This window comes from Podarcis filfolensis (genome assembly GCF_964270895.1).
Source record: "Podarcis filfolensis genome assembly, chromosome: 1".
Lineage (NCBI taxonomy): Eukaryota > Metazoa > Chordata > Lepidosauria > Squamata > Lacertidae > Podarcis > Podarcis filfolensis.
The window spans coordinates 90,208,599-90,234,536 of NC_139604.1; the positions used below are offsets into that span (position 1 = coordinate 90,208,599).

General features: G+C 46.7%; 2 protein-coding genes across 6 annotated transcripts in view; one reads left to right on the top strand and one right to left on the bottom strand.

The window, feature by feature from the left end:
- MAP3K9 (mitogen-activated protein kinase kinase kinase 9) overlaps window positions 1-25,938 on the bottom strand; it is a 91,884-nt gene that overhangs the window by 5,917 nt on the left and 60,029 nt on the right. Inside the window, exon 12 of one of the 5 annotated variants that reach the window (XM_083606345.1) lies at window positions 6,678-6,699. The exons of the other annotated variants lie outside the window; for them this stretch is intronic. Within the exon in view, the coding sequence (XP_083462471.1) occupies window positions 6,693-6,699 (7 nt within the window). The 3' untranslated portion in view covers window positions 6,678-6,692. Of the gene's footprint in view, window positions 1-6,677; window positions 6,700-25,938 lie in introns of those variants that run through there. 5 annotated transcript variants of the gene reach the window in all.
- TTC9 (tetratricopeptide repeat domain 9) lies at window positions 355-25,808 on the top strand. Its single transcript, XM_083607474.1, has 3 exons — window positions 355-793; window positions 16,647-16,829; window positions 24,713-25,808. The coding sequence occupies exons 1-3, from the start codon at window positions 370-372 to the stop codon at window positions 24,790-24,792; spliced, it is 687 nt and encodes a 228-aa protein (XP_083463600.1). The 5' UTR covers window positions 355-369; the 3' UTR covers window positions 24,793-25,808.

Genomic DNA, 25,938 nt, shown 5'->3' on the forward strand with positions numbered 1-25,938 from the left:
AGTTCGTGTTCGGGGAGTGAGCTGAGCTGATCCTCGCCCCCACCTCGCCTCCCCTCCCGCGTGCGAAGCGAGAAGCTCCTTCCGGGTTAGCCAGAATTGCCCCCCTCGCAATCCTCGCCCCAACATAACACGACGCGGGAGGCGGCGGCAGCCAGACACCCGGCGCGCGCGGGGAGGAGCAGCAGCAGCAGGAGCGGCGGCGGCGGCGGCGTCTCCCTCCTGACCGCGGGAGGATGGGAGCGAGCAGCCGAGCCCAGCCGAGAGGTGGCACCACCAGCCGCATCCAGACGGGAGGCTGTGGCGCCGCCTGAGTGTCCGGGCGGGCAGGCAGGGCGAAAGGCGGCGGCGAGGAGCGAGGCAGCGGCGGGCATGGAGCGGCAGTGCTCCGGCGCGGCCGGGAAGCCCAGCGCGGGCAGCCGGACGGCCCCGGACGGCGCGCGAGGCGCGGGGCTGCCGTCGTCTTCGGTGGGCGCCCTGCAGCGCGGGGGCAGCCAGAGCGCCGAGCCGGACGAGCTGATCCGCAGGGCTCTGGATTTCAAGAGCCAAGGCGCGCAGTGCTACAAGGAGAAGAAATTCCGCGAGGCCATCGGCAAGTACCACCGCGCGCTGCTGGAGCTCAAGGGGCTGCTGCTGGCCCAGGAGGAGGACGACGACGTCGGGGACGGAGACGCCGCCGCCGCCGCCGCGCCCTCGTCCTCCTCATCCGGCGGCGGCGGCTTGGGCAGAAGCCTCACGGGCGAGCAGAGCCAGCTGCTGGAGAGCATCGAGATCGACTGTTACAACAGCTTGGCAGGTCAGCAAAGGGGCTCTTTCCTTCCTTCTGGCGGGAGATCACTCGAGGGGCGCGCGCCGTTCCGCTGCTCTCACCCCGACGACACCGGGAAATAAACTTTGCCCGGAGAGCAGAGCGTGAGGGGCGCCGGGGAACGAGGGAGGGATCATGGGGAAATGTGCCCTGTCTTGCCCCCTGCTTGCAAGGTCGATTGGAAAGCGCCGCGCCGACGACAGGTGCCGTTTCCCTCCCACCCCATGACCGGAATTCCGGACTTGGGTGCAGATGGAGGCCGCCCTCCTGTTTCCCCAGGGTCAGGAGAGGCCGCCTCTCCAAGCCGTTTCAGGAGGTCTCTCTCCCCCCCCCCCCGCGCTTCAACGAGGCAGCAGATTAAACGCTCCTGGCTCAGGATGGCAGGCGGCTCTCTCAGGTCTCCGTTGCATGTTGCCTCCTAGTCTTATTTATTAGGAAGAGCCAGCAGGAGAGAGAACTACTGCCAGCAGCCCCAATATCTAATGCTCGAGTGTGCAAACGTGCGGATCAATACATCAGGGAACTTTCTCAAAGTAAAATAATCATGGAGGCAGGTCTCTGCCCCAGAAGGTTGCCATTTATATTTTAGCATTAGAGAGGGAGAGAGAGGAGGAGGAAATGTCTGTCTTGTCCAACCATAAAGACCACATTTTTCTCCTGGCATAGGCTTTCATGGACAAGAGCCAGCTTTGTCAAGGGAAAGCCTAGCTCAGCAGTAGAGCATCTGCTTTCCATGCTGCAAGTCGCAGGTTCAATCCCCAGTATTGCCAGGTAGGGATGAGAGAAACCCTGGGGAGCATCTGCCAGTCAGTGTGGACAATACTGAGCTAGATGGCCGAATGATCTGACTCCGTGTAAGGCAGTATCCTGTCAGATGCATGATGTGTTGTCCCTAGTTGACAGATAGAAATAGGTATCTGTTGACTGTGAGTAACACTTCATGCATCTGCCAAAGCGGGCCCTGCTCTAGGAAAGCTGAAGCCACAATAAATCTGTCAGGGCCCCTCCAGACGGGTGTTTTTCTGCAACATGTCATCGAGGCAATAACAGGGCATTAGTGCTGGATTTATACCCGGCTGTCCACACATCATTCTGCTTTATTAATCGCTCTGCGATGCTTCCCGAATGATACTGCATTATTGTCTTCCGGGGGTGCGCTCTTGCGCACAGAGCTGCAAAAGCAGAGCAAAAACAGCCCTGGAACATGGGGTGTATGAAGAGTCACAGGATTTTGTCAGGAAGTTACCGGACGTTCCCTGGCTGGAAACAAAGTAGTCTGTCTACCCCAAAACTCTTGCAGGTGTTGGCAGGATTGAAAATGGGATTGCATTTAAATGTCCTGATACCATCTTTTACAAATAACCATAAGATGTGCAATAAGGGGGACACCAGGAGAGGTCCTTCATCTTTAAGGTCTGCGGGTTCTTTCTGCTGTTTTTCTTTGCAGCCAAATAACACAGCTCTGCCTCTGGAATGGGTCACCAAGGGAAAGTTAGCATCATTGTAGGTCCTGTGGCAGCAGATCTCCCTCTCTCCCTCCCTCCTTTCCTCTCTCTCTCTCTCTCTCTCTCTCTCTCACACACACACACACACACAGAGAGAGAGAGAGAGAGAGAGAGAGAGAGAGGAGGGAGGACAACAGCAGTAATGTGTGTTTGGAAAGAATAGGGAAGCAACAGCAAAGTTCTTAGGTCATGGTGTATAATTTGTGTCAGGAGACCAAGAGGGTAAGCCAGAGGCTCCACTAAAGAAGAGAGAAATTGAAAGAAATCCAATGGTGGGGGGAGGAATATTTCCATAACTGTGTGGTGAAGAGAGGGGGACAGGAACAGAGGGGTAGCATCCAGCAGATTTCTCTTGGAAGTTGCAGCAGTTGACAAAACAAGCAAAGTCAACTATGGTGCCTAGCAATGTTCTAACTCTTAAAACCCATCATGCAGTGGGGTTAACGTCTCTGTTCTTTATGTCTTTCAAGAGCTGTGTAAATAGGAACCTGCAGTTCTGTGGGGCAGCTGCTCTGATGTCGGGGGACTTGAAAGTGCTTTCCGTCCTCCGAGCTTATACACCAGCTTTTTCCGCCTGCCTGTTTCCTGCAATTGTTTTTACCATGGCTTCAGTTCAGTCATTTGGTATGAGGAGTGTTGCAGTGGAGAGCGGAGTACTTGTCTGTCCTAGGATCAGTCACCATCACATATGTTGGGTGTTTTTGTTTTAATTGTAGATATCAAATAGGTCAGTTAAATTTTAATTTGTGCAAGCTGTGGGGAACCAACAGGAACTTGTGGCCAAGCCTGGATGTGCAACTTACAAACAGTTGTATTCTGTTCCTGCAGTATTTACTCCAACCAAAACTGACCTTAGCTCTGTGTGTTTGTGTGTGTGTGAGAGAGAGAGGGGGGGGGGAGATATGATACAGTGGGGATCATATGCAAGTTTCTCTTTCTTGTCCTGCCCTCTTTCTCAAGCTTTTAAATACACATTTTATTGACTATATGCTATGAATGTATAAGAAGCCTAAAGCACTTTGGTGTAGAGAAGAGTGTGACAGCCCCATGAAAAGGATGGCAGTTGTTCTATACTGGCAGATTTGTTTCTGTGCTTTTTGTAAGGCATGCAATTTTTAATAACAAAAAATGTTGACTGTGACCTACGAGATGGCAAAGACTGGCCAATCCAGTCTTTGCACTTCGGAAACACTTTGAGTAGGGCAAAGACAAATGGAAAACCCTGTCAATAGAAGGTCAGCTGAACGAGAGAACTCTGGCCTGTTCCTGTGGGCCACAATGGCTGAGAGTGGCACAGCTTCAAAGGTCTGGCAATGGGATTCCTACCTTGGGACAACAAGGCAGATCATTGCTTTGTTGTGCTGGCAGAGCTATCCAGCCTTGCTCTGTGCAGCAGCATCCTTTGCGCTGCTGGGTGCCAATTCTCCTTCTCCAGCTCTTAGAAAGAAACAGTGGCCAGTGGGTTGCTCTGACATGGGTGGGGAAAGGAGCAGGGCACAGTAGCCTTTTTGTGCCCACAGGAGCTCTGGAAAAGGGTTCAATTTCTCATAGAAAATGATCTTTCTATGAATTGCACTTTGCATTCACAGAACAGCGGCATGAGAAACCAAGAATTCAGAAAGCTCTCTTGCTCCTCTCCTGTCTACCTTTTGCATGTTTCTCAGGTCTGCTGGATCTCCATACACTAAGGAACCGTTTAACATGTGCCTGTAAATCAGTTGATGCTCACTGCCGAACATGTGAATTGCCTCCTTTGAGAAGGTTGGCATTTGAATGTTGTCAGAGGCAATGCAAGGTCTCTTTATGGCGTTTGATCTGCAGTAGCTTTTTCTTGCATTCAACCCCTCCTGGGATGTTGCAGTCAAGGAACGATAAACATATATGTGTGAACTCCCCCTGAAGCTATAAGGCTGAAACTCTTTCACTTGCAAGTCAAAGCAGCAATTAGCTTCTCTCAAAACACATTTGATGATTTTGTGAAATGTCGTCCCTTCTTTTCATCCAACATGCAATTTTTCTTTTTGCTGTAGTGGAACATTTTGGAGAGAGAACATCAAATGACTTTGGGTTGTCCTCACCCCACCCCCCAATTCATTCTTGTATATGTATAAACGCTGCAACATTACTATCCTTATCCAAAGCTAATTCTTCCTCTTTTGTGAAAAGAAGCAACACTACACACATTGATTTGTTTCCCTCTCCTATTGCACTTTGTGCTTGCAAGGTACTATATACATTATTAGGGCTGCGGCATTAATAATTCAGCAAATGCTGAAGTGCTCCCTAGTTTTGAAAAATAGATATTGTTAACTGGAAAACATCTGCATGATCGTCAGTACAGAGATGCCAATCAAACAGATCTGAAATGGCTTTGGGTGACGTTTTGGCAGTGCTGGTAGCCTTTCCGCTGAGCCTGCAAGTTCCCTTGCTGAAAATGTCTACCCGGGTGCTCGGAACTGTTTTGCATCACAATAGCGGCGTATGATACGACGTGCTTTTTCTAATTCCTTGTACGGCTTTGTTATTGTTCCTTCCACATTTTACTACAACAGAGGGGAGAGCGCATTTCTTGCACTTTCCCTCGATGTTCCCACAGGGCTTTTTGCCTTGGAGTGGCAAGGATGCCCACTGACAGTTACCAGCCCATCGTTTTGTGAGACAAGTTTGTGTGCCGTCCTTTCCGAATGAATCCCGCAGTAGTACACACAGCTGTAGATCAGGTGTATAGGTCTGTGTAGACCTACATGATTTCATAAGGGTCAGAAAGCTTTCAGAATGGCATAAAAGATGCCTTTTGCTCTGACCTGCTTTGTCCTATCCAGGGCAACTCCATTGATCCATCTCCTCCTATTTCTGACATCTTAGTACACCTGCCTGCCATGGCTCCTCTGAATGCACCCAGCTTCCCTTCTGCATAGCTTGACATCCCAAGTCACCTTGCCATGTCAGTGCAAGACAACCGGCCTGTTAGAGGACAGCATAATTAACCTTAGCAGCAAGGACAGTCTCATCCACAAATCACTGAAATACAGATACGCATTGACACTAATGGGACTAAATTAGCTGACATCCAAACAACCTGGCATAGTTTATTGGTGGGTCAAGCCAACAGGGTTTCCCTGGCGACCGTTCCATACCTTATAAAAAATTGACTGTAACGCGTGATCTCCTGCCCCTCCGATGTCTCCAGCTACAAAAGGGAGCACAGCTGTAGTGACTTCAGCGCAGTGTTTCAAGTGGGGAGGGGGTGTCACAGTGTATTTGAAGGATGCTTGGCATATCAAAATGTAGTGCCCATCACCAAACAAAACAAGGCAGGCTAAAATCTTCATCACTAGAAGCCTATTTTGTGTATGTGTGTGGCAGAGTTGATGTACCAGAAGAAGGGATAATGTGTGAGGAGGTGGCTGCTATGGCTAAAGATGCTTCTTAGGATGCATTCCCATCTACCCATCCTTGGAGCAGGTGACACTGCAGACACACACAGTTCATTAAAAAGGATGAGGGGAGCAGAAGGTATGTGGAACTCTTTAGGCTGGCAGAAGCAGGCACCCATTTTCTCCTGCTGCTTTTCCACTGTGAGTGCCTGCCCACAGATCTGGGCTGGGTGGGGACTTCAGCAAGGTGCTCTCGGCGCTGCCCCCTCCATCAGTAGGCCTGCCTCCTCACTGCTCTCACCACTGCCTGTTTGTTGATTGTCCTAGGAAGCGAAGTTCCTTAGCTACACCTGTATTGCTCTTAAAGATGCTTGACTATGTTCTTCTGAACAAGTTGCCCATTTGATCTGCTAAATAGAGTATGTGGACCTGGGAGAGAACAGGCTTCAAAGCCCAAGCTAGTTTACTGATCACTACCATCACATAACCAAGGCAGCTGCTTCCTGAAACGGTTAGGGCAGGTCCTACGAAACCAAAAAATCCCTCCTGCACAACTAAATCCCATCATGTCGGCATATGATTACAAGGCAAACAGAGCTCCGAGCAACCATTTGGTTATGACTCATTGCCTGTCTGTGACTTTGAGCAAGGGAAGGACTTGACCTTCTTTTGCCTCTGTCAGAATGAAACCACAAACAACAGGGGGAAGGGGCGGGAACGACGTCTTGATGTTGCCACAAAACTGAGATTAGCTGGGTCAGTAGGTTAGATTCTAATGGCCCTCTGCCAGTCAGTAACAAATAACCAAATAACGGCTCAAGTGAATAATTGCTCATTTCCACCGTTTTGCCTGCTCTTTTTATCCATTATTGAATCACAGGTGACCCCTCCATCTATTTCTGTTCTTGAGCTGTCCTTAACCTCTTGTTGGAAGTATTGAAGGCACACTGTTCACCGTTTGCTGCTTTCCATCTCCTGCCCACCTTGCTTCTGATGTGGAAAGTATTATTTCCTGTAAACATATCAGAACAATAAACATTGATGAAGTGGAAAACAAGAGAGGGGAGTTTCAGAGGAGTTCCCTCGCATGTTAATAGCAGGCATAAAGGGACCGACATTGCACAAACAAGCGTTTTGCTCGGCCTGCTGGCTGCATCTTCCTCTAAGCACATCTTCAGTGAACACGAGAGGGGCCTTAGGCATGTATGAATGGATCTGCATAAGAATATTAAGAAGAGTCCTGCAGGATTAGGCCTGTGTCCCATCTGGTCCAGCCTCTTGTTCTCATAGCAGCCAACCAGATGCCTATGGGAAGCTGGCAAGCCGGGCATGAGCCCAATGGCTCTCTCCCCAACTGTGATTGCCAGGAGCTGGTATTCAGAAGCATGCTGCCTCGGACGGTAGAGGTAAACTCCAGATTGTCCTAGGTTATCCGCTTACATCTACATGTGCACATTCATGTATGCATAGGGTCCCTTCTTACAGTTGCTGAAGGTATGACTGGCAGGAGAGGTCTGGTTGGTGGGTGTGGCAGGGGCAGGGCTAGGCTGCTCTGCAATCCCCTCCTGAGTGGTTTTCATGCAGGGATGGAGCGTGTGATCATCCTTAGGGACTGTCCATGGTCTGTATACATCTGTAAAATGGGACTATTGCTGACCCTAATATTCTCCCGCTCCCCATTATAAGACTCTTTGGGAATGAATAAGGTAAGGACATTTTGTTACATTTCCTGAACTTAGCAGTTACTAGCAGCTTTTCCGTTAGTGCCAAAGTTTGTTTAGGTACTGTATCTTTTAAATATCTTAACTGAATTTTTAGAATACTTAACAGTTTTAACTGTTTTTCATTGTTTTAACTGTGTTTAATTATGAATTTTAAATTCTTATAACCGGTCCTGAGACCTATTGGTGAAGGGTGAGTAGTAGTAGTAGTAGTAGTAGTAGTAGTAGTAGTAGTAATATCCAAAGGGAAATTATTATCCACTATATCCCTTATCACTTTTATTACAGCTTTTTTAAAAAATGGTACCGTTATTCCACAAGCACCATGTGATATTTTGATGATTCGAAAGCATCTGAACTGGCTGCCTTTATGCTGAACCCAATTCATGGTTTTAATGCTATTCTATAAAGCTCTGAATGGTTTAGGACAAAGATACACTCCCTATACCAGACTGCCTGATGGTGTTGCTACACCAGCTTTGGTTTCAAATGGATTCTTGTGCTTTGGACTTTGGAGGTGTTGTCGTCTGGGTAGCCCAGGACCTCCATACACACTGCCCAGGCTTGTACCCAGAGGAGGTCACTTTGGGGCTGCTAACACAGCTGTTTGACTTCACCCCCAGAGGCGCACTCCATTGTCTATCGAGACAGATCGATGCCAACAACAACATGTCCTGGGATCATTCATTGTATCAAGTGTGGGCTAGAAATACAAATCAATCATCAGTAAATAAAATATCTTCCATGCAGAAACATGACCTTAGGGCTAAAACCAACCCTGACTTGGCAGAACCTAATAGCCCATTCTTTTGTCCATTTCCCAATGCTCAGAGAAATGCAAGAGCCAAAAGGAAGAAAAGAACAAAGATGTTTAGTGTGCAGATTAAGTACAGAGTTGTGAATCAACAGCTTTGGGTTTTATTCCTGACTCACAGGCTTTGTGATCTTGAGCTGGCACTATCAAAAGGAGACAATGAAGCTTACTTACCATCTCAGCGGGGGGGGGGGGGTTGCAAGGTTTAATTAATTAATTACACCCATTCCAATTTTCATCTTAATTAACAGAATAAATGTTTCTTTTTTTTAATCTAAAGAGTTTGAAGAGGGCCATTAGGCACCGTGGCTGAAGGTGCTGCTTGTGTTTAACTGCAAAGGCTTACGGTTATGGGTTGAGATTAGCATTCAACAATCAGAAGACCAAAATTAGCAACTTTGGGATTTAAATATATTCTCCGATTGTCCTCTCAAATGGAGGACGGGATGGGGAGTAACCAATACAGAATGATGGGCTGCCTTCACAGCATATTGCAATCGGGAAGGTGTGCAATAAATTGGCATGTTATGCAACTATGTAGGTGCCCAGAGAAAAGATGATGGCAGCTCTGGTCCTGCTGTGCTTACCTAGAGCTAAGCTATGGTTTGGTTCAGCATGTTGTCCAAACCAAGACTCACAATCTGTCATCTAGACAAAGCACAAGTGGTAAGCCAAGAATAAACATTGGCCTAAATGCATGGCTTCATTAGAGCTACACGGACTGTAACATTATGGTTTGACTCAGCATTATGTTCAGACATAATGCTGAGCCAAATATAAGCTTAGCTCCAGGTAGTGTAGACTGGGGAAGGAGCAAAGTGGCAGCCATTTCCCCTTTGAGCACCTGCAGGTCTGCTGCTTCACCCTCAGCCACTGTTTGGCAGAGCATTATATCTGAACCAAGCCTATGAGTATGGGCCAGGGACATGTATTCTCCCTTTGGATTCAGTATCACAATCTCCAAGGGCAAATGGTTCTTGGTGTGTTCTTTCTCTTTTGTAGCAACTGTAGCTCAAATCCAAGGCTGCTCTGTCCTTAAACAATTGAACCGTTCAAGTTGGTTTTGTGTGAGTATCCTCTAGGGAAGTCAGAGTAACACAGCAACACCATGCTAGCCATCCTGGAGCCTTGTGGATAAGCATCCTTTGTACGTGTAAACAAACCAGTCCTACCCATTGTGGCATTAAAGGATTTCAGTCCACTTGGCGTGAGGACTAGGAACTATTCTGTTTCTAGGACTAGTCATTTTTAACAGATACTATGGACACATTAACCCTGAAGCTTTACACCAATGTGCCATACTAGTCACAATCCCGTGCTCTCCCAGAAGCAAAGTTCAAAGCACAAGAATCCATTGGATACCAAAGCTAATGTAGCAACACCCCCAGCTGCTCCCACAGTGCCTCTGGTCATTCCTTTGACCCTCACCCATCCTCATGATTTTTGCTGATGATGCTCCCATGGTACCAGTGGCATCGCATGAGGAGAGCCAGAGGGGCGGTGGCCCCAAGCACATTTCAGGGACGCATTTTACTCCTCGCCAGCCATACGCTGTGCTGCGCCTCTGCCTGCCCATGGCCCTTGGTGGGTGCAACAACCTCTACCACCCCACGCTGCTTTGCGATGGCTGCATAAGGAGGATGCAACAGGGAAGTCCCTAAGTCACCAAGAGTTTGAAACCCATCGGCTACCCTCACCTGGTTTAGCTGGCCTGTCAAAGCCATTTCCAGGGTGTGACTGCTGAGTGCAGGGTGGACAAACTACCCCAGAAGGAGCTGCTGGGTGACCTTGGGTCACACTTCTCTGAAGTCTCTCAGCCCCACTCACCCCACAGAGTGTTTGTTGTGGGGGAGGAAGGGAAAGGAGAATGTTAGCCGTTTTGAGACTCCTTCAGGTAGTGATAAAGCGGGATATCAACCAAAACTCTTCTTCTTTTTCTTCTTCTTCTTCCTAACACCTCACACACCCCATACATACACCTTTAAGGCACTAAAATCCTAAATGCATTACATGGAAGTGAGAACCATCAAAACCAGACTTTCTGTGGCTATATCTGCCACTTGGCTGCCCATTTCTTTTGCAAACAACAGCAATGTGGTCAGCCACTTACTAGAGAGGTTCATTCAGACAGAGCACACAAAATAGCCAGAGAACCATGACTGGGCTGCTTCAGGGAGCCTCGGTGAGCCTCTGAGGCATCGTGAGTTTTGTCCTGTCTTTTTCTGTCATGATTGTTGTAATGCAGGTAATGAAGCTCTCAGCTTCTCCATAGGGTTCAGTCAGCAAAGACATTCACAAGAGACTAGCATCCCTTAGGGATAATACGATCATCTGCTGCAGTAAAAACAACAGTGTATTCTGGCACCTTGGAGATGATCACAGTATTATGGCATAAATGGACAAGACTAGAGCCTGCTTTGTCAGGTGTGTGAAATGTGTATGTGTACACCAGCAGGAGCAGGGAATGAGATTTCAAAACAAGTGAACATAGATCTTGAAATCAGAGCGGTCAAATTACACTTCAATGGTTTTCTTTAAATAGTCTCACAGTTGGTTCCAAGAGAAAGAAGGAGGAAAGGACAGAACGATGCAAGGGATCTTTCTGGGAAAGAGCAGCAAGGAAGGAAAAGAAAGGGGTTCTTCAGCCAGTCTTCTGGTGCTTCCAGGCAGGAACTTAGTTTGTAAATAGGTCACTGAGATATTGCAAATGGGAAATTGGCAACAGGTGTTTTTTTTTTTAAAGCTTGCTTGGTTTCCTCCAGATAAGGAAGCTCCGGTTTAATTTTTTTGGTGGGGAGGAATAGGCACTGGTATTTTGATGCCAACAACATTGCATGGATGCTGCCCAAAAACCTGCATGCATGATGAGAACATGAGAAGAGCCTGCTGGATGAGGCCAGTGGCCCATCTAGTCCAGCATCCTGTTTTCACAGTGGCCAATCAGATGCCTGTGGGGAACCTGCAAGCAGGATCTGAGCACAAGAGCATTCTCCCCTCCTGTGGTTTCCAGCCATTGGTATTCTGCTGTGGAGGCAGAGCTTCACCATTGTGAGCCCCAATCCCCCAATCCACACCCACCCAAGAGTCTGCTTCCTGACAGGCCTTGCAAAAGGAGGAAAAGTAAGTCAGGAAATGAAAAGGAAGAGCCTCAGCAGGCTCTACAAGATGAATATTGATTCTGAAAGATAAAAGCGAGGGCAGAGATGATTGGGGTAATTAAAAAACACACACAACAGGAACAGAGATGAAGAAACTCCCCGGGGCATTTAACCTGCTTAATCAACAGTAACAAAAAAACTGAAAAATCCACAACCAGAATCAAAAGGAACAGTAGAAACTGGCCAGAAAGCAGAGGAGGTTGGATGGGTGGGGGGCGGGGGGGGGATATTCATCAAAGCAACATAAGCTGGTTAATACAGAGAACTGGGTCTTGCCTCTACTGAGTTCCTATTATTTATATGGTTTCAGCTTTTTTAACAATGTGAGCAGTACCCAAACAAAGTAAGGCTAAAAGTCACAGTGAAACTGCAACCCGCAGAAACCCTGGAGAAGGCACTGTGCGCATGTGATGAAAGACGAAAGATGAAAACTTCCTCTAAGCTGGGTAGCCTTTGAAGTTGCATCCAAGCCCATACTTTTCTTATGCCACACTTTCTTTCCTTGAACTTTCTTTCTCATTTGCCTTTCCATAAGCCTGGGCTGAACAGAATGGACTTGACTGACCTTTTAAATGAATCTTACCACAAATCACCTGTTTGCTTCAATTGACAAATGGTTCTCATTAAGACTTACTTTAGTCAAGTTTTCATGATTCCAGAGCCTCTCAGGGAACAAAGTAGGGCCCGTGGCAAAAAGCGGACAACCCAGTGCCTGACCTGCGACATGCGGTGGTCCAGTTGCACCCAGAGGCAGTCCCATAGTTGTCACAATGGCAAAGAAACCCTCATCTATCCTAGACAAGAAGGCCTTGCAAGGATGCTGATGTCCCTTTCTACCAGCAGAGTCAGGGTCCTCAAAATTGAGCCTGAAACAGCTTTTGTCAACTTAGGTTTTCCTTCTACTAGCCATGATGGCTCTGTTTTACCTCCACTGCCAGAGACATTATGCCTCTGAATGCCAGTTGCTGTGAATCACAGGTGGAAAGGATGCTCAGGTCCAGCTTGCAAGCATCTTGTAATGGGCATCTGGTTGGCCATTGTGAAAACTGTGATGCTTGGCTATTGGCCATTGGCCTGATCCAGCAGGCTCTTCTTATGTGTTTCTGTTGGGTGGTGGGGTGGTTGATGCACTAGCTGAATCCCTGTTCTGTCTCCCAGATCCAGAACTGGGCACAAGGAGACAACATAGGTCACCTTTCCCCATGCAAAAGCTGATGGTGGAGATTCATCCCTGCACTGTCCGCTGTCTCCCACACTCTTTCCCTAGGCTGCTGCAGACATGAGAACTCAATGGGAGACAGCAGAGATAAAGTAGGTTTTTCTCCTGCTTCATCCAACCATATCTTAGTAAAGCATGCCAGGCTGGTGGCTTCAAGCCATCACTGACCTATCTTTGCACATCAGACGCTATAGCCTCAAAAGCCTTTATCTCCCAGAAATCCCACGATTGCAGGGAAATTCAGAATTTAGGGTCCCAGCTACCTTAGTGTTAATTTCCGTTCCCTGGCCTGTAGTTTTATTTATTCAAGACATTTCGGGATATCTATGCCACCCCTTTACCAAAAGGCCGCAGGGTGGTTTTCAAATTTAAAATGGCATAAATGCACCAGCTCCTTCCCCATTCCGAGCCTGTTCTGCCAAACACATATCTCAGCAGGAAAGAAACAGTTGAAAACATTCTACACTGTTGTTGCTGTTGCCTCCACCCACCCCATACCCCAAATTGCTAAGTCTACCTTTGGGCCCCTGAATCCTGCCTGGTGCAGCACAAATCGATTCTGGCTAGATTTTCAGGCTCACACACATTCTGCTGCACTTAGTGCCACATTGTATGAACACTGAAGGGCATAGCTAACATAATTTTAATAAACTAATAGGAAACTTAAATGAATCAGCTGCTAGTTGGAAAGTGGCACTTAGTTTTTTTTAATTTTCCCATTTACCACAGTACGTCTGCCAAGCAGCAGTATAGCCAACGGATCTAATTAATGCCAAACACGATCAAGGAGGCTGTAAGTAGCATGTCATTTGTGAGGCAGTCGAGAAACCCTCTTTGTTTGCAAGCTGATAGCAATGGGAAACCTCTTAAAGAGACGTGCTTTGGAGTCCTTAGTAATATGGATAGCAATGCAAAGGATCTTTTTAAGGAATGCTGACAGCACTGGGTCAATGTGGGAAAGGATGCCTATAGGATTAACTCAGGAGTGAGGAACCTCAGGCCTTGGGGGCCTCATGTGGCCTTCAGGGCCTTATCAGTGTGGCCCCTGGGACTCTTCCTAAGCCATGCTCCCTTCCAAACTACACCTTCCACCGGATCTGCTCTACATTCTCTTTGACTGTTTTTGCTTGGCTGGAATGGGTCCTTGCGATACTGCTTCTTGCTTGCCTGGATAGAGAAGGGTGTCTCTCTGTGTGTGTGATTTATGTGTGACTGGAATGTAGCCTACCCTGTAAAGGTTAAAAGTCACGTCTATTGCACCACTCACTTTTAGCTCTGGCCCTTCCAGCCCCTGGCATGTGGCCCCTGAAAGGTTCCCCATGGCAGAATAAAGCACCTCAAGCTGGGAAAGATTCCCTAGCTATGGCCTAAGTGTGATACAGCTATCAGATGAACACTGGGAGCTGCCTTATGCTAAAGTCAGACCATTGAGACATGTAGCCCAGCCCTCTTGACTCTCAGTTGCATTTCCAAAAAGTAGCCCTCCTGCTTGGGGCTCTCATGCCCAAAATTAGAATGGTGATGTGGGATCAATAAGCTTGGCCTGTCTCCTTTCTAACACTGAAGCCCAGTCTCTCTTCAGGGGAACTGCCAAATTCTCATCAGTGAAGATTTGACAGAGTTGCTAGGATTGAGCAGCTGCTCAGTATAATGCAGTACTCTATAAGGCAGGGGCGGGTCTGCCAGATGTCGTTGGGCTACAGATCCCATCATCCTCTACTGGCTTGCTGGCGGAGCTTGATGGGATTTGTAGTTTAACAACATCTGGAAGGCTGAAGGTCTTTGCTGTAAGGGAAGGGGTACAGCTCAGTGGCAGAGCATGTCATTTGCATGCAAACGCTCACGGGTTCAATTCCAGCCATCTCCAGGTAGGAGAAAATTATTCTCTGAAACCCTAGACAGCTGCTGTCCATGAGCGGGTGAGGGACCTGTGACCCCTGCAGATGTTGTTGGGACTCCAACTCCTCAGCCCCAGCCCCGATGGCCAATGGCAGGGGTGGTGGGAGTTGCCATCCAGCCACATCTGGAGGCCACCAGGTTCTGCATCCTAAATGTAGACAACCCTGAGCTCAATGGACTGATGTCTTCACTTGGTACAAAGCAAGCTCCCTGTTAGATAATTAACTCTAAACGTGTTGATGCCCGTAGCACTGCCTTTCTTCACCTTTCACACTTCGTATAAGTTTGCTTTCTCCGGACCGTTCTGAGACTATCCCATGCTGAGGGATTGCTCTCCAGTGCTGTTGAACGGGCCTCTTGGATACCTCAAGGGCAGCTGCTGCCAATGCTGTACCTGTTATTCGACACATAAATATAGAACAGCAGTCGCCAAGCTGTCAAGGGCTCTAGCATGAAATTCACACTTTAAACGCAAAAGTGTTGAGGGAGGGAGGGGTAGAGGAAGCCTAGGCAGATCATTTCAAGCTCTGTTAGAAGTGGGGACAGGAAATCAGCATTTGACAAGCAGGAGAGAATAGTAGTGAATAAAAGAAACATTTTGCACATCATTTTTGAGGCTGCACCGCAGCATAGTTTGCTATGGAAATCTGCTGTGTGTGCCCTTCTCTGATGACAGCCACCATTTTACAGGTTTACATCTCCCCACAACCACCACAGGGATACAGTCTGTAAAGCTCATTTCTCTGAGATGTAACTAGTCCAGACAGCTGCTTCCTGCCCTGCTGGCTTCATGATTGGCTGCACTGAACTGGAAGCGAAGGACACAAGACGAGCAAGTGAAGAGAGGGTTAAAGCTGCATGGGAAGCTTGCAAAACAATTCCTTGGCAATCCTTGTCGGGAATCCCAGGCGGCAAGGGTGCTCTTGCCCTCAGGTCCTGTGTGCATGGACTTCCTGCGAGCAGCTGGTTGGCCACTACAGGAACAGGATGCTGGACTAGATGGGCCATTGGCCTGATCCTGCAGGCTCTGATGTTCTTCATTTGGACGGTGTCACCCCTGCTGGTCCCTGCTCTGCACAGTCTTCTTCTGCTTGGATCAGCTCAGGGGCCAAACTAAGACAGGACCTTTAAATATGCATTTGCAATGCAATGCAGCGTGCTCTAGCACTGAACCGCAGCCCCACCAATGAGTCCTGCCCACAAAGCCTGAAAACAACCTCCTGCTATGCAATTGCCACTTGGTGTACGCAGTGGGTTTGCTTCTTCAGCAGTTGTTGAGTAGCTCTTAGTGACTCAGAGGCTGAGCTGGGAGTGCCCAGGAGAAATCTTGTCTCTCCCATGAACTCTTAGGCAATTCAGTCCGCTCCTCATTTGCAATATGGGGGGATGTTATATACTGACCCGGCAACTTGGATAAAGGATACTAAGATAATGTATGAGAAAAGCTTTACTTTAAAGTGCTATGTAGTAGTATTATTAGAGGGGTATAGAGAGTTGGGTGAGTCTGCAGGTGCAGTCCATGAATAAGACCTGCCCAAAGCAAACTTTGAACAATGAACAAATTTTGGGTTCCTATCCTCACCCTTTTAGAAATCCCCTTTGCCTTATAACATAAGGAAGCAGCATTGCTAGTGCATGTGTGTTGTCGTCTTTTTAATTCTCTCTAGTCATAACTCACAACATCAAAAGAGAAATCACAAGAGTGAGAAAGATTAGGAATAATGTGTATCTTTGTACTCAGTAACCTATTATGTTCAGGTGTTGTTTTTTTAAGTCCTCCCTTTGTTTTGCTCTGCTTTGAAACTGCCGGTCACAATTCACTGCCCACATTCACTTTTCCTTTGCTAATTCAAAGCCACCTACCTGTTTTTCTAATGTTTGCTTCCTAGCCCACAGAGAATCCCTGCCTCTTTGACAAGGAAAACAACACCTACCAATGTATGTTTACTGAAATATCTAATAATAGGCCATTTCTCTTGAGATTAAGGACTGACAAACTGGATTTGATGCTCAGGCTAAATGGCCGTGCCATTTCCTGAGTCATCAGCATCACCTCTCGCTCGCTGTTCCCCCAGCAGTGGTGAAGAAGGGGAAAGAGCAGCTCTCTAAACAGCCTCACGTTGTCATTCATTTCCTCTTCTCTCGTAGCCTGCCTCCTTCAAGCTGAGCTGGTGAATTACGAGAGAGTCAAGGAATATTGCCTGAAAGTACTGAAGAAGGAAGGAGAGAACTTCAAGGCACTCTATCGGTCAGGCGTAGCGTTCTACCACCTGGGAGACTACAACAAGGCACTTTACTACTTGAAAGAAGCAAGGTCCCGACAGCCAACAGGTACTGGTGGTGAGGAGGAACCACTGTCAGGTTGCATCTGAATTTGTGCTCTCTTCTGCTCCTTTCACATTTGTCATCCACAGAGAGCACACACAAAAGTCAGGAGGGGGTATTAAACTTGGGATGGAGTTGCCACTTCAATGTGATGCCTTCTCCTCCCTCTCCCCGTTTACTCGTGTCATAACATCATCGCATGCAGCATTTCCCTGCACCATTTCAGCAACGAATAATGATAGAAGCAGGGAAACACATAACATAATGGTGCCTCCGCACAGATAGGCTATGATGGATAGGCCTCCTGTTCTGATTCAAGAGACAGCTGGGAGCACTCACAATTCACAAAGGGAATTGCTAGCAGGAAGGGCTTTCACCTGCCTCTTGGAGCACTTTCTCCAAAGCTGATCCTCAGAAGCAAAAACCCAACTCTAACCCATTCAGCTCTGAGAGGCATCCACTCTGAAGCCTCAGATAGAGGGTCTTTCCCAGCCCTGGTACCGGAGGACTTTAAAAGTGAGGCTGGCGAGGAATGGTCCTGGGGAACTTCACCTATGCATGTCATGGGGACCACTAAGCTGTGGCACATGTTTTAAAAATAATTGGCTTTCTGCCAGAATAAATCCTTTCCGCACCAAGGATAGTACATGCGTTGGCCCTTGCTGCATTACAGGCACATCACCTAAAGACTGCTGGCAGAGTCCATTTTGGTAGTACAGTGGTACCTCAGGTTACATATGCTTCAGGTTACATACGCTTTAGGTTACAGACTCCACTAACCCAGAAATAGTGCTTCAGGTTAAGAACTTTGCTTCAGGATGAGAACAGAAACCGTGCTCCGGCAGCGCGGCGGCAGCAGGAGGCCCCATTAGCTGAAGTGGTGCTTCAGGTTAAGAACTGTTTCAGGTTAAGAACAGATGTCTGGAACGAATTAAGTACTTAACCCGAGGTACCACTGTAGTAGTAGTAGTAGTAGTAGTAATAATAATAATAATAATAATAATAATAATTTCCCAACCACTCTGGGCAGCTCCCAACAGAATATTAAAAACACGATAAAACATTAAACATTAAAAAAACTTCCCTAAATAGGGCTGCCTTCAGATGTCTTCTAAAAGTCAGATAGTTGTTTATTTCCTTGACATCTGATGGGAAGGCGTTCCACAGGGACCTCTTTTGGACAGAGGTACTGAGTCACCTTCATGATGCCGCCTCCACCAGTTATCAGCGCAATCAAAACTGCCACCAGAAAGCATCTGACTGGCAAATGAATGGAGCAGGGGCAGGATCTGCTCATAAGGACCCATAGATTGGGACTCTAATATCCAGACGGGTTGAGGTCAAGGTCTCTACTTTAGTCAAAGAAATGCAAGATGCGTGGTGTTCCGTTTTCCACAAGACATGCAACAAATTTAGGCTCGCTCTGTCCTCTTAATATCCCATGTGAGGCATTTTGTTTCCATCTGTCGTGTTTGGGCAGCATTCTGCCTGAAGCGGTTTCCATTTGGCCTGAGCAGCTGCACACCCTATACATACTCAGCCAGTGTGTTTATACACCCTTTCAACTAGCCTGGCTAGATTAGAGGCTACCATCCCTCCTCTGCCTTTCAGTTAGTTCCAGGAAATGCCTCGTGAAGATGACAACTAATGAGAGGAGAGAATTGAATTACGCTCAATTCTTCTTCTTGAGGTCCACATAAAGTTCAGATACAGGTCAGTTTTTCCAGCCATTGTACATTGCATCAGAATTATAACCCCTCTACACATCTCTGTTTCCCTTTTATGGCATACAACCTGCTTTTATTCATTTATATAATAGATGATTGTTTACTTTTTAAAAATAAGTTGCCTCTAAACCACATTTTTTGAGAATGTTTAAAGACTAGAGTGAGTTTCTGTTTATGTAAAGAGAGAAAGAGAACTGATTTGAAACTGCCAACAAACCATGGTGGTCCACCTCTTTGTTTTCAAAAAAATCAGGACCAGTTGCCACAGGTTAGCCACCCTTAATTTAGATGCTCTGTTTGACCTCAAGGCTTTTATTTAGCTTCCATTATTGCTGTGAGTCTGCCTTGGGAGCTGTCCCTGGTCCTGCCCTGCTTGACCCAACTTTAGCTATTTGGGTCCTGGATATCTGGCTACAGGGATGCCTCCTGTCCTCCAGCCCTTGTTCAGTTGCCCCTCATGGCTTTGCCAGAGGAAGATACCTGTCAGTGTCTTCCAAAAATTGGAAATGTCTCCTGGATCTCTGCATTTTGAGGGGAGAGTGGTGCAGCCAAGAAGAACTGAGACAGCTCTTTTTTAGAAAAAGAAGAAGGCTGGAGTGGTGATATAAGAAACTTGGAGCACTTTCAACAGTACTGTGTTATATAAATGTTTATTATGACTCTAACTACCATTCTAGCCTTCCTTGCCCCCAGTTTTTCTGTCTGTGAAATGGTGGCATTTATTTCTCCTTAGCTTTTTGTGAGGCCTCACGCTTGAAGTATCCCAAGAGTGTGCTGTCTGAGTATATCTATTTAATAAGGATGCATTAGGACAAGCCGGTGGAAAATTACTTCCCCGAACAAAAGAATTTCTTAAATGGCCAGCAGGAGTTTGCTTCACAGAAGGCTCCTCTGTTCTGAAAGCCTGCTGGTGGTGAAGCAAATCTCTTAAAGCTATTTATTTTCCTGCCAAAGGCTTACAGAGCTGAAAACTAACCTGCCCAAATTGCTTTTCTCCCTGCCCTTTAACCCCAACCCACAAAACAAGCTGAGAGGGATCTGAGGTAATTCTGCAGTTCCCTCATTAAACAAGGCAATCTGAAGGAGGACAGGAGGCCATTAAAAAGTTGTGGTAGCTTCTCGTACTCCTGATATGAGCTAGGCTGTTGGTACAGCTGAAACTTTTGACCCTTCTTCTTCTGCAAGGATCTCCCTGCATAGAGAGCCTCAGCATACCTAACAGGAAACTAATTTCTGGCAATTTCCTCTCTGGAAAGGTAGGCAGAGGCTGGCCCCAACCATCAGTCCTATATTTACAGAAAAGAGGAAAGGCCTCCTCTTTATGTTGCTCCCACCATCCCTGACCACCAGCCAGGCAGATGGGACTTGGAATCCAAGAACTTACAGGAGAGTGGCCGAATAGAGGATATTATTACTAGAACTGTGATGGTGATAATGTCTTCTTCTTACTCCTCTTCTTCTTGTCGCCATCAGAGTACAAGGCACTTTTCAACATACCAGAGGATAGGGTCCCTGCCTCACGGAGTTAACAGTTTGACATATGGGAAACAACAGAGGGAAGGGGAGGAAGGGGCAAACAAGGGGGTCATATGCAGCTATTTCAGTGGCAGGTGCTTAGGCTTAGTTACAGGCTGGGTCGCAGAGGTTCATGAAGACTAGGAGGTTGTACCAAAAGCTTCACAAAAAAGGTGGTATGGAGGAGGAACCGAAGGAATTAAGAGATGTTGCATCATGCAGGTATTCAAGGAGGCAGTATCAAGCATGTGGGGCAGTAACAGAGAAAGGGTGGAACTATTGGCAGTTTAGCAATATACTGTTTACTTGCATTCTTTATTTCCCAAGTATGTCAGCTCCTTTAGAATATAAGACCTACAGACCAAAGGCACATCTAGTCTAGCATCCTCTTCGCAGAGCATTCAGCCAGATATCCCAGGGAAACCCACAAATGGGACAGGAGCACAGAAGCAACTCTCCCCACTGGTGTTTCTCCAATAACTGGTGTTCGGAAGCATGCTGGAGATAGTACACGACCATAAGGACTAGCAGCCATTGGTAGCCTTATCATGAAGAAATCTGCCTATCACTTTCAAAGCTGTCCCAAGCCGGTGGCCATCACAAAATATTGTAGCAGTGATGTGGGCTGTGAACACTTTGCCGTGCTTGCAGTCATACTTGGTGCCTTTGCAGCACACATTCCCAGACCAACAAACACTCTTGTGGGTGCCCCAGCACACACATAAAATGGTACAAATTTTCTGATGAAAAAATGCAGCATTGCAAGACATTAACCAAATGGAAAAGAGGTAAGGGATGTTAAGTTGCAGTATTATTAACTCCAACTGAATGCAAAGCTATTCATACTCAACTCCTAAGAAGAGAAGAGGACCTATTATCAATGGAAATGTTTGCAAAAAGAGCCTGGATCAAAATTTCAGTGAAGAGTTTCTTTTCACGGGTATCGGGGCTTGCAGGTGGCTGGGGAAGGAATAAGCCCTGCAGGATCTTTCAGACTTTGCTTCCGAAAATATAAGTGGTTTGTTTGTTTTTTAAAAAAATTCTGAGATTCTTTGCTAAGACTTGCCTGAGAGAGTTTTAGCTAGGAAGCACTGAGGGTGTCTTCTGGCATATTAACTTGCTTCTATTCTGCCCCTAGCTCTTGAAAACAGAATGTCTTTGATAAATTATCTACGTGGATGGATATGTGCTGTGGTGGGTCACTGCTTCTCTTTTTTTGTGGTGCTTATGGTCTCCAATTGGCACATTATTGGGCTGCACTTTCATCTATTCCCCCTTCTCCCTCCACTTTTAGGTTTCTGGTTGCTGCAAGCTTCAGCATGTGTGATTTCCTAGCATGCCTAGGCAATTAATGCTCACTATGCTCACTTGGCATACATTCAAGATGGTAAATGTATGTCATGAGGAAATTTACAGAGGATAAGAGAGGAAGCTACATTCATTACTTTGGTTCCATTTGGGGGTTAAGATCCATTAGGAGTATAATGACTTACATTGTAGTTCCACGTATTTGAAATTTTCAGCAAGGAGTCAAATCCGGTTTTCTTTCCTTAATATGAAGGGTGCTGAAGGGAGCTGATTAGCCACAGAGCGAGTAAAACATGCACAGATTTTCCTAATTGCCCATGATGTTATTTATTTTGATCCTGCTGTTCCATCCAAGGACTCTCAAAAGTGGTGTGCAGATAATTAAAACAATAAAATTTGAAAACAGCAATACAAAAATAGGAAACAGTAGAACAGCAATACCCACATTAAAACAAAAACAAAAAACTGGGACACTTAAGATAGGAAATAGATATACTCAATATGTGCACAGGTCTTTTTGGCTACAACTTCCTCAGCCCCTGTTGTATCAAGTTGGCAAAGACTGCACTGTTGGCCCAACAAATGATACCTCTTATCTGTTTGAACTGAGGATATAGCATTTAAACAGAGAAAAACAGCTCCAAAGATCCAGCTGTCAAGATGATGGTGGTCACCAAAGGAGGCTAGGAAAGAATTAGATATACTGACCATAGAATCATAGAATTGTAGAGTTGGAAGGGACCCCAAGGGTCATCTTTGAATCCTGCCCACAGCCACCCCTAAGTGAGCCCAAACTGCCACCTTTCTGGTTAACAGCTCGGTGCATTGACCCATATTGTCACTCTTCTCAGGCTACACCTCAGTACCAGTAGACAGAGGGAGATGGTGCATTAAAGAGAAACAACAGTGAAGTTCTGAAATATATACATTCATACCTTGGTTGTCGAACACCTTAGTTGTCAAATGAATCCGCTCCCAAACAATCGAAACCCGAAAGTGAATATTCCAGTTTTCGAACTTTTTTTGAAAGCTGAACGTCTAATGCAGCTTCTGTGGCTTCCGATTGGCTGCAGATCAGAAGCTGCGCTTTGGTTTCCAAATGTTTTGGAAGTCGAATGGACAGATTCCGTTCAGCTTCCGAGGTACAACTGTACTGAGACTGGAAAGGTCATCAGATTTTTTTTTAAAGGTGAATGGAGATATGTAGCCCAAGAACTTTTAAGACCTTGTAAAGGATCCCTGGATACAGTTCTTTGATCATGCAGTATTGTCACTTTGGACTGCAAAATGTCACGGGCGCTCACCTTGAGTGCAGGTGGAGAATCAGATTTCTTGTTCTCTTCTGTCTCCCTCCCCCCAAGGTTAGCTGCTAGGATCTCAGTTTTCATATTTCTTAGACAATGAATCTGCGCACACTTGACTTCAGTAATTAAAACCACCCTTCCTGTATGCCTGATCACGTTACAGGGCACAGTTTGCCGGGAACACTGCAAGGTTGCAGCAGCATCTGCATAGTATCATAACTTCCTGAGCATTTAACATTTACCTAGCAAGATGGGTGGGGGGAAATTGAGAAGGGAGGTGAAGAAGGGCATGGGTAGAGGAAAAGAAAAGATAGGCAACAGAGGCCACAATTCCAAACAGTTCCAGAGACAGAGAAAGCAATTTTTGCCATATTCTGTGAAGCAAGTACTAGAACCCAAGAACCCTGTTAGACTGTCAAGTCTAAAAGTCCATCAAGAATCCTGTTTCCAACAGTTAAACACCCAGAAACTTCCAGAAGGCCTGCAAGCAAGGTGCAAAGGCAGCACCCCTCTTGTACCCAGAGTTACAGCCTGACCATGGCTAGGAGGCATTTGATAGTGCATTTTGATAAAATAGCTGGTGTTGCATTTGAAATGCAAGGATTCATCATGACAGTGCCCTCCAAGATGTGCCCCAAGCAAAATCTAAAAATGCAGGCAGTCGCATTAATCCATGCTTACACACAATGCGGACCACAAAAAAATCATTACATAGCATAATGATCAGTTTATTAGGATCACTATGACTGCACCTTGTGTCTCAGAAGCAGGTGCAAGAAGACAAGGGCTATTGTGCACAGGACCTGCTTGTGGGCATCTCGTTGGCCACTGTGAAGACAAGTTACTGACCTTTGCTCTTATTCAGTGCTATTTTTCTAGAAAAAGAGGTGCCAGAACTCTCCAAGAATGCCTCCCTTGTTCTCTTAATAACGGCAATGGCGGTCACCTGAGAGGTGCTGGAAAGTTCCATTGAGTTCCGGCTGAAAAATAGCCCCGCTTTTATCCAGCAGGTGTCTTCTTAAGTTCTAGCGTGCACAGCGACCTGAGAGTAAGGCTGACTGAACTCAGCAGTGCTTACTTCTGACTGCATAAGTTCAACTTTTTAAACAGAGTGAGCTTTAACAAAAGACCTTCAGCCAGCTGAAATGCAACCTTGAGCTTTTAATTAGAAATGAAAATGATTGCACAAAGAAGTGTTCGCATTTAAACTGCTAGCTCAAGGTGGGAAAGGAAAAGAGGCACCCAGCTTTTTGTCGATGATCTCCCTCTTCTCTGGCTCCCTCTGTGCTAACCTGTCAGATGCAAACGTTTTCACTTCACGCAGCAAAGAGGGCCCATCAATTATCCTGGCTCTCTGGCAGGTGACATCATTGCTCCCGCTCTGGAAAAAGTCCCAGAGTTGTGCTCCTGTGTGTGTGTGTGTGTGTGTGTGTGTGTGTGTGTGTCTGTGTGTGTGTCTGTGTCTGTGTCTCTGTGTGTCCCCTCCCCACTGCTCTGCACTAGTGCCTCTCTTCCATGAAGGATACATCTCAGGCTGTAGTTGCTTTTCTGACATGTTCACCTGGAGTCACTTAGCAAAGTCTAGCATGTCCAAGAAACAGAACCAGGCGGGGTTATGCAGATGAAGGGGTGGGGTTATGCTGATTGGAATGGATTCACTTCTCAGCGGCTCCTGTTGAGTTCTATAGGACAAAGCAGATAATCTGGGGGACAGAGCCTGCCACATGTCTGTCATGGTGTTGCTAGTGATTCCTGCAGCATGTAGACCAGCCTTCGCCAACCTGATGGCCTCCCGATGTCTCAATCATGCATATTTCACACTTAACAACTATGGTCTAGCACAGGCATAGGCAGCCTCGACCCTCCAGATGTTTTGGAACTACATTCCCATCATCCCTGACCACTGGTCCTGTTAGCTAGGGATCATGGGAGTTGTAGTCCCAAAACATCTGGAGGGCTGAGGTTGCCTATGCCTGGTCTAACATGACTGGTGGCTGTGCTAAGCTGGTGTCTTTTGACCCTCTTCCCCCTGCAGATACCAACGTTGTGCGGTACATCCAGTTGACAGAGATGAAGCTGAGCAGATGTTCCCAGAGGGAAAAAGAAGCTTTGTGAGAAGGCGTCGGACTGCATGAGAGGATGTTTCCTCCCCTGAACGCCCCTCAGGCGGACTTTTCCTCTCTCATGGCTCCACCTTAGCTGACAGTGTCTTCCCACCAACTTCCTGCTTTACTTTTGATCCCAGCTGGAGTGGGGTGGGGTGGGGTTGCTCATTGGTATTAGAAAGAAGAGACTCAAAATCCTGGTTCTGGCTTTGGCTGCTTGACGGCACAAATCGAAGCCCTCAAAGCACAATCGATACAGCCAATGGCCTTCCGGGACTTCTGGCCAAAGGTTCAAAGGGAGCAATGGAAGGCCATCACCTCCACCTTGTGCTTTTACCATTCGCTGCTGCTGTCACACTCACCAGCAAACAGAAGGATGATCAGCCTTTCTTCTCAAATCCAGAGGCAACAAGGAGGGCTGAGAGTCTGCAGCTGCCTCACCAGAACCAGACCCCCGTTGGGCAGCTTTCTACACCTGCAGATTTTTAAGTTGCAGCAAGAAGCGGCCTCCCATCCCAAAGAGGCTTATTTGGCAATACATTCTGATGAAAGCACACTGGGGAGAAATGTACTTTAAGCAAGTACTTTATAGAGTCCAAAAACTGGGTGGGGCTTTAGGGACATGGAAGAACCTGAAACAGAATGTGAAAGGACACTGTATTGTTTGGGGAATGAAACTGTGGAATGGTTAACTAATATCAAATACATGTTGTTTAACAGGCAGCAACCCCATATATAATAATAATAACAATATTTTTCGGAAGGTGCACCTGGTCCCTTTGACCTAAAGAGGCAGCATGACCATGTAACTAGTCTCAGCTCAGACAGTGCAAACTGGAGCACCAAATTATGATTTTGCCATCATTTCGATAACCACTCGTGGGCAAGTCACTTACCCTTTCTGTGCCTCAGTTTCTCCATCTGTACAGTGGGGACTATAATGCCTCCCTACCTCACAGGGGGTGTTGTGAGGATTTGTTTAGTTGATGTTTGTACAGTGCTAAATATTATTATTGGTACGCTGGACTGAGTCTGCAATCCTTCCGTCTCGTATTAGTGCCTCTCTGACTCGTCTCTCTTTCATTCGTACGGGGAATGCTAATGCCAGGAAACGGTTATGCAGTGAAGACTCCTTAATCCAAAGAGCCAAACAGGA

Coding starts and splice junctions, on each gene's coding strand:
- TTC9 (XM_083607474.1), top strand. CDS start 370: ATGGAGCGGCAGTGCTCCGGCGCGGCCGGGAAGCCCAGCGCGGGCAGC. Junction 794..16,646: donor CTGTTACAACAGCTTGGCAG/GTCAGCAAAGGG, acceptor CTTCTCTCGTAG/CCTGCCTCCTTCAAGCTGAG. Junction 16,830..24,712: donor AAGGTCCCGACAGCCAACAG/GTACTGGTGGTG, acceptor TTCCCCCTGCAG/ATACCAACGTTGTGCGGTAC.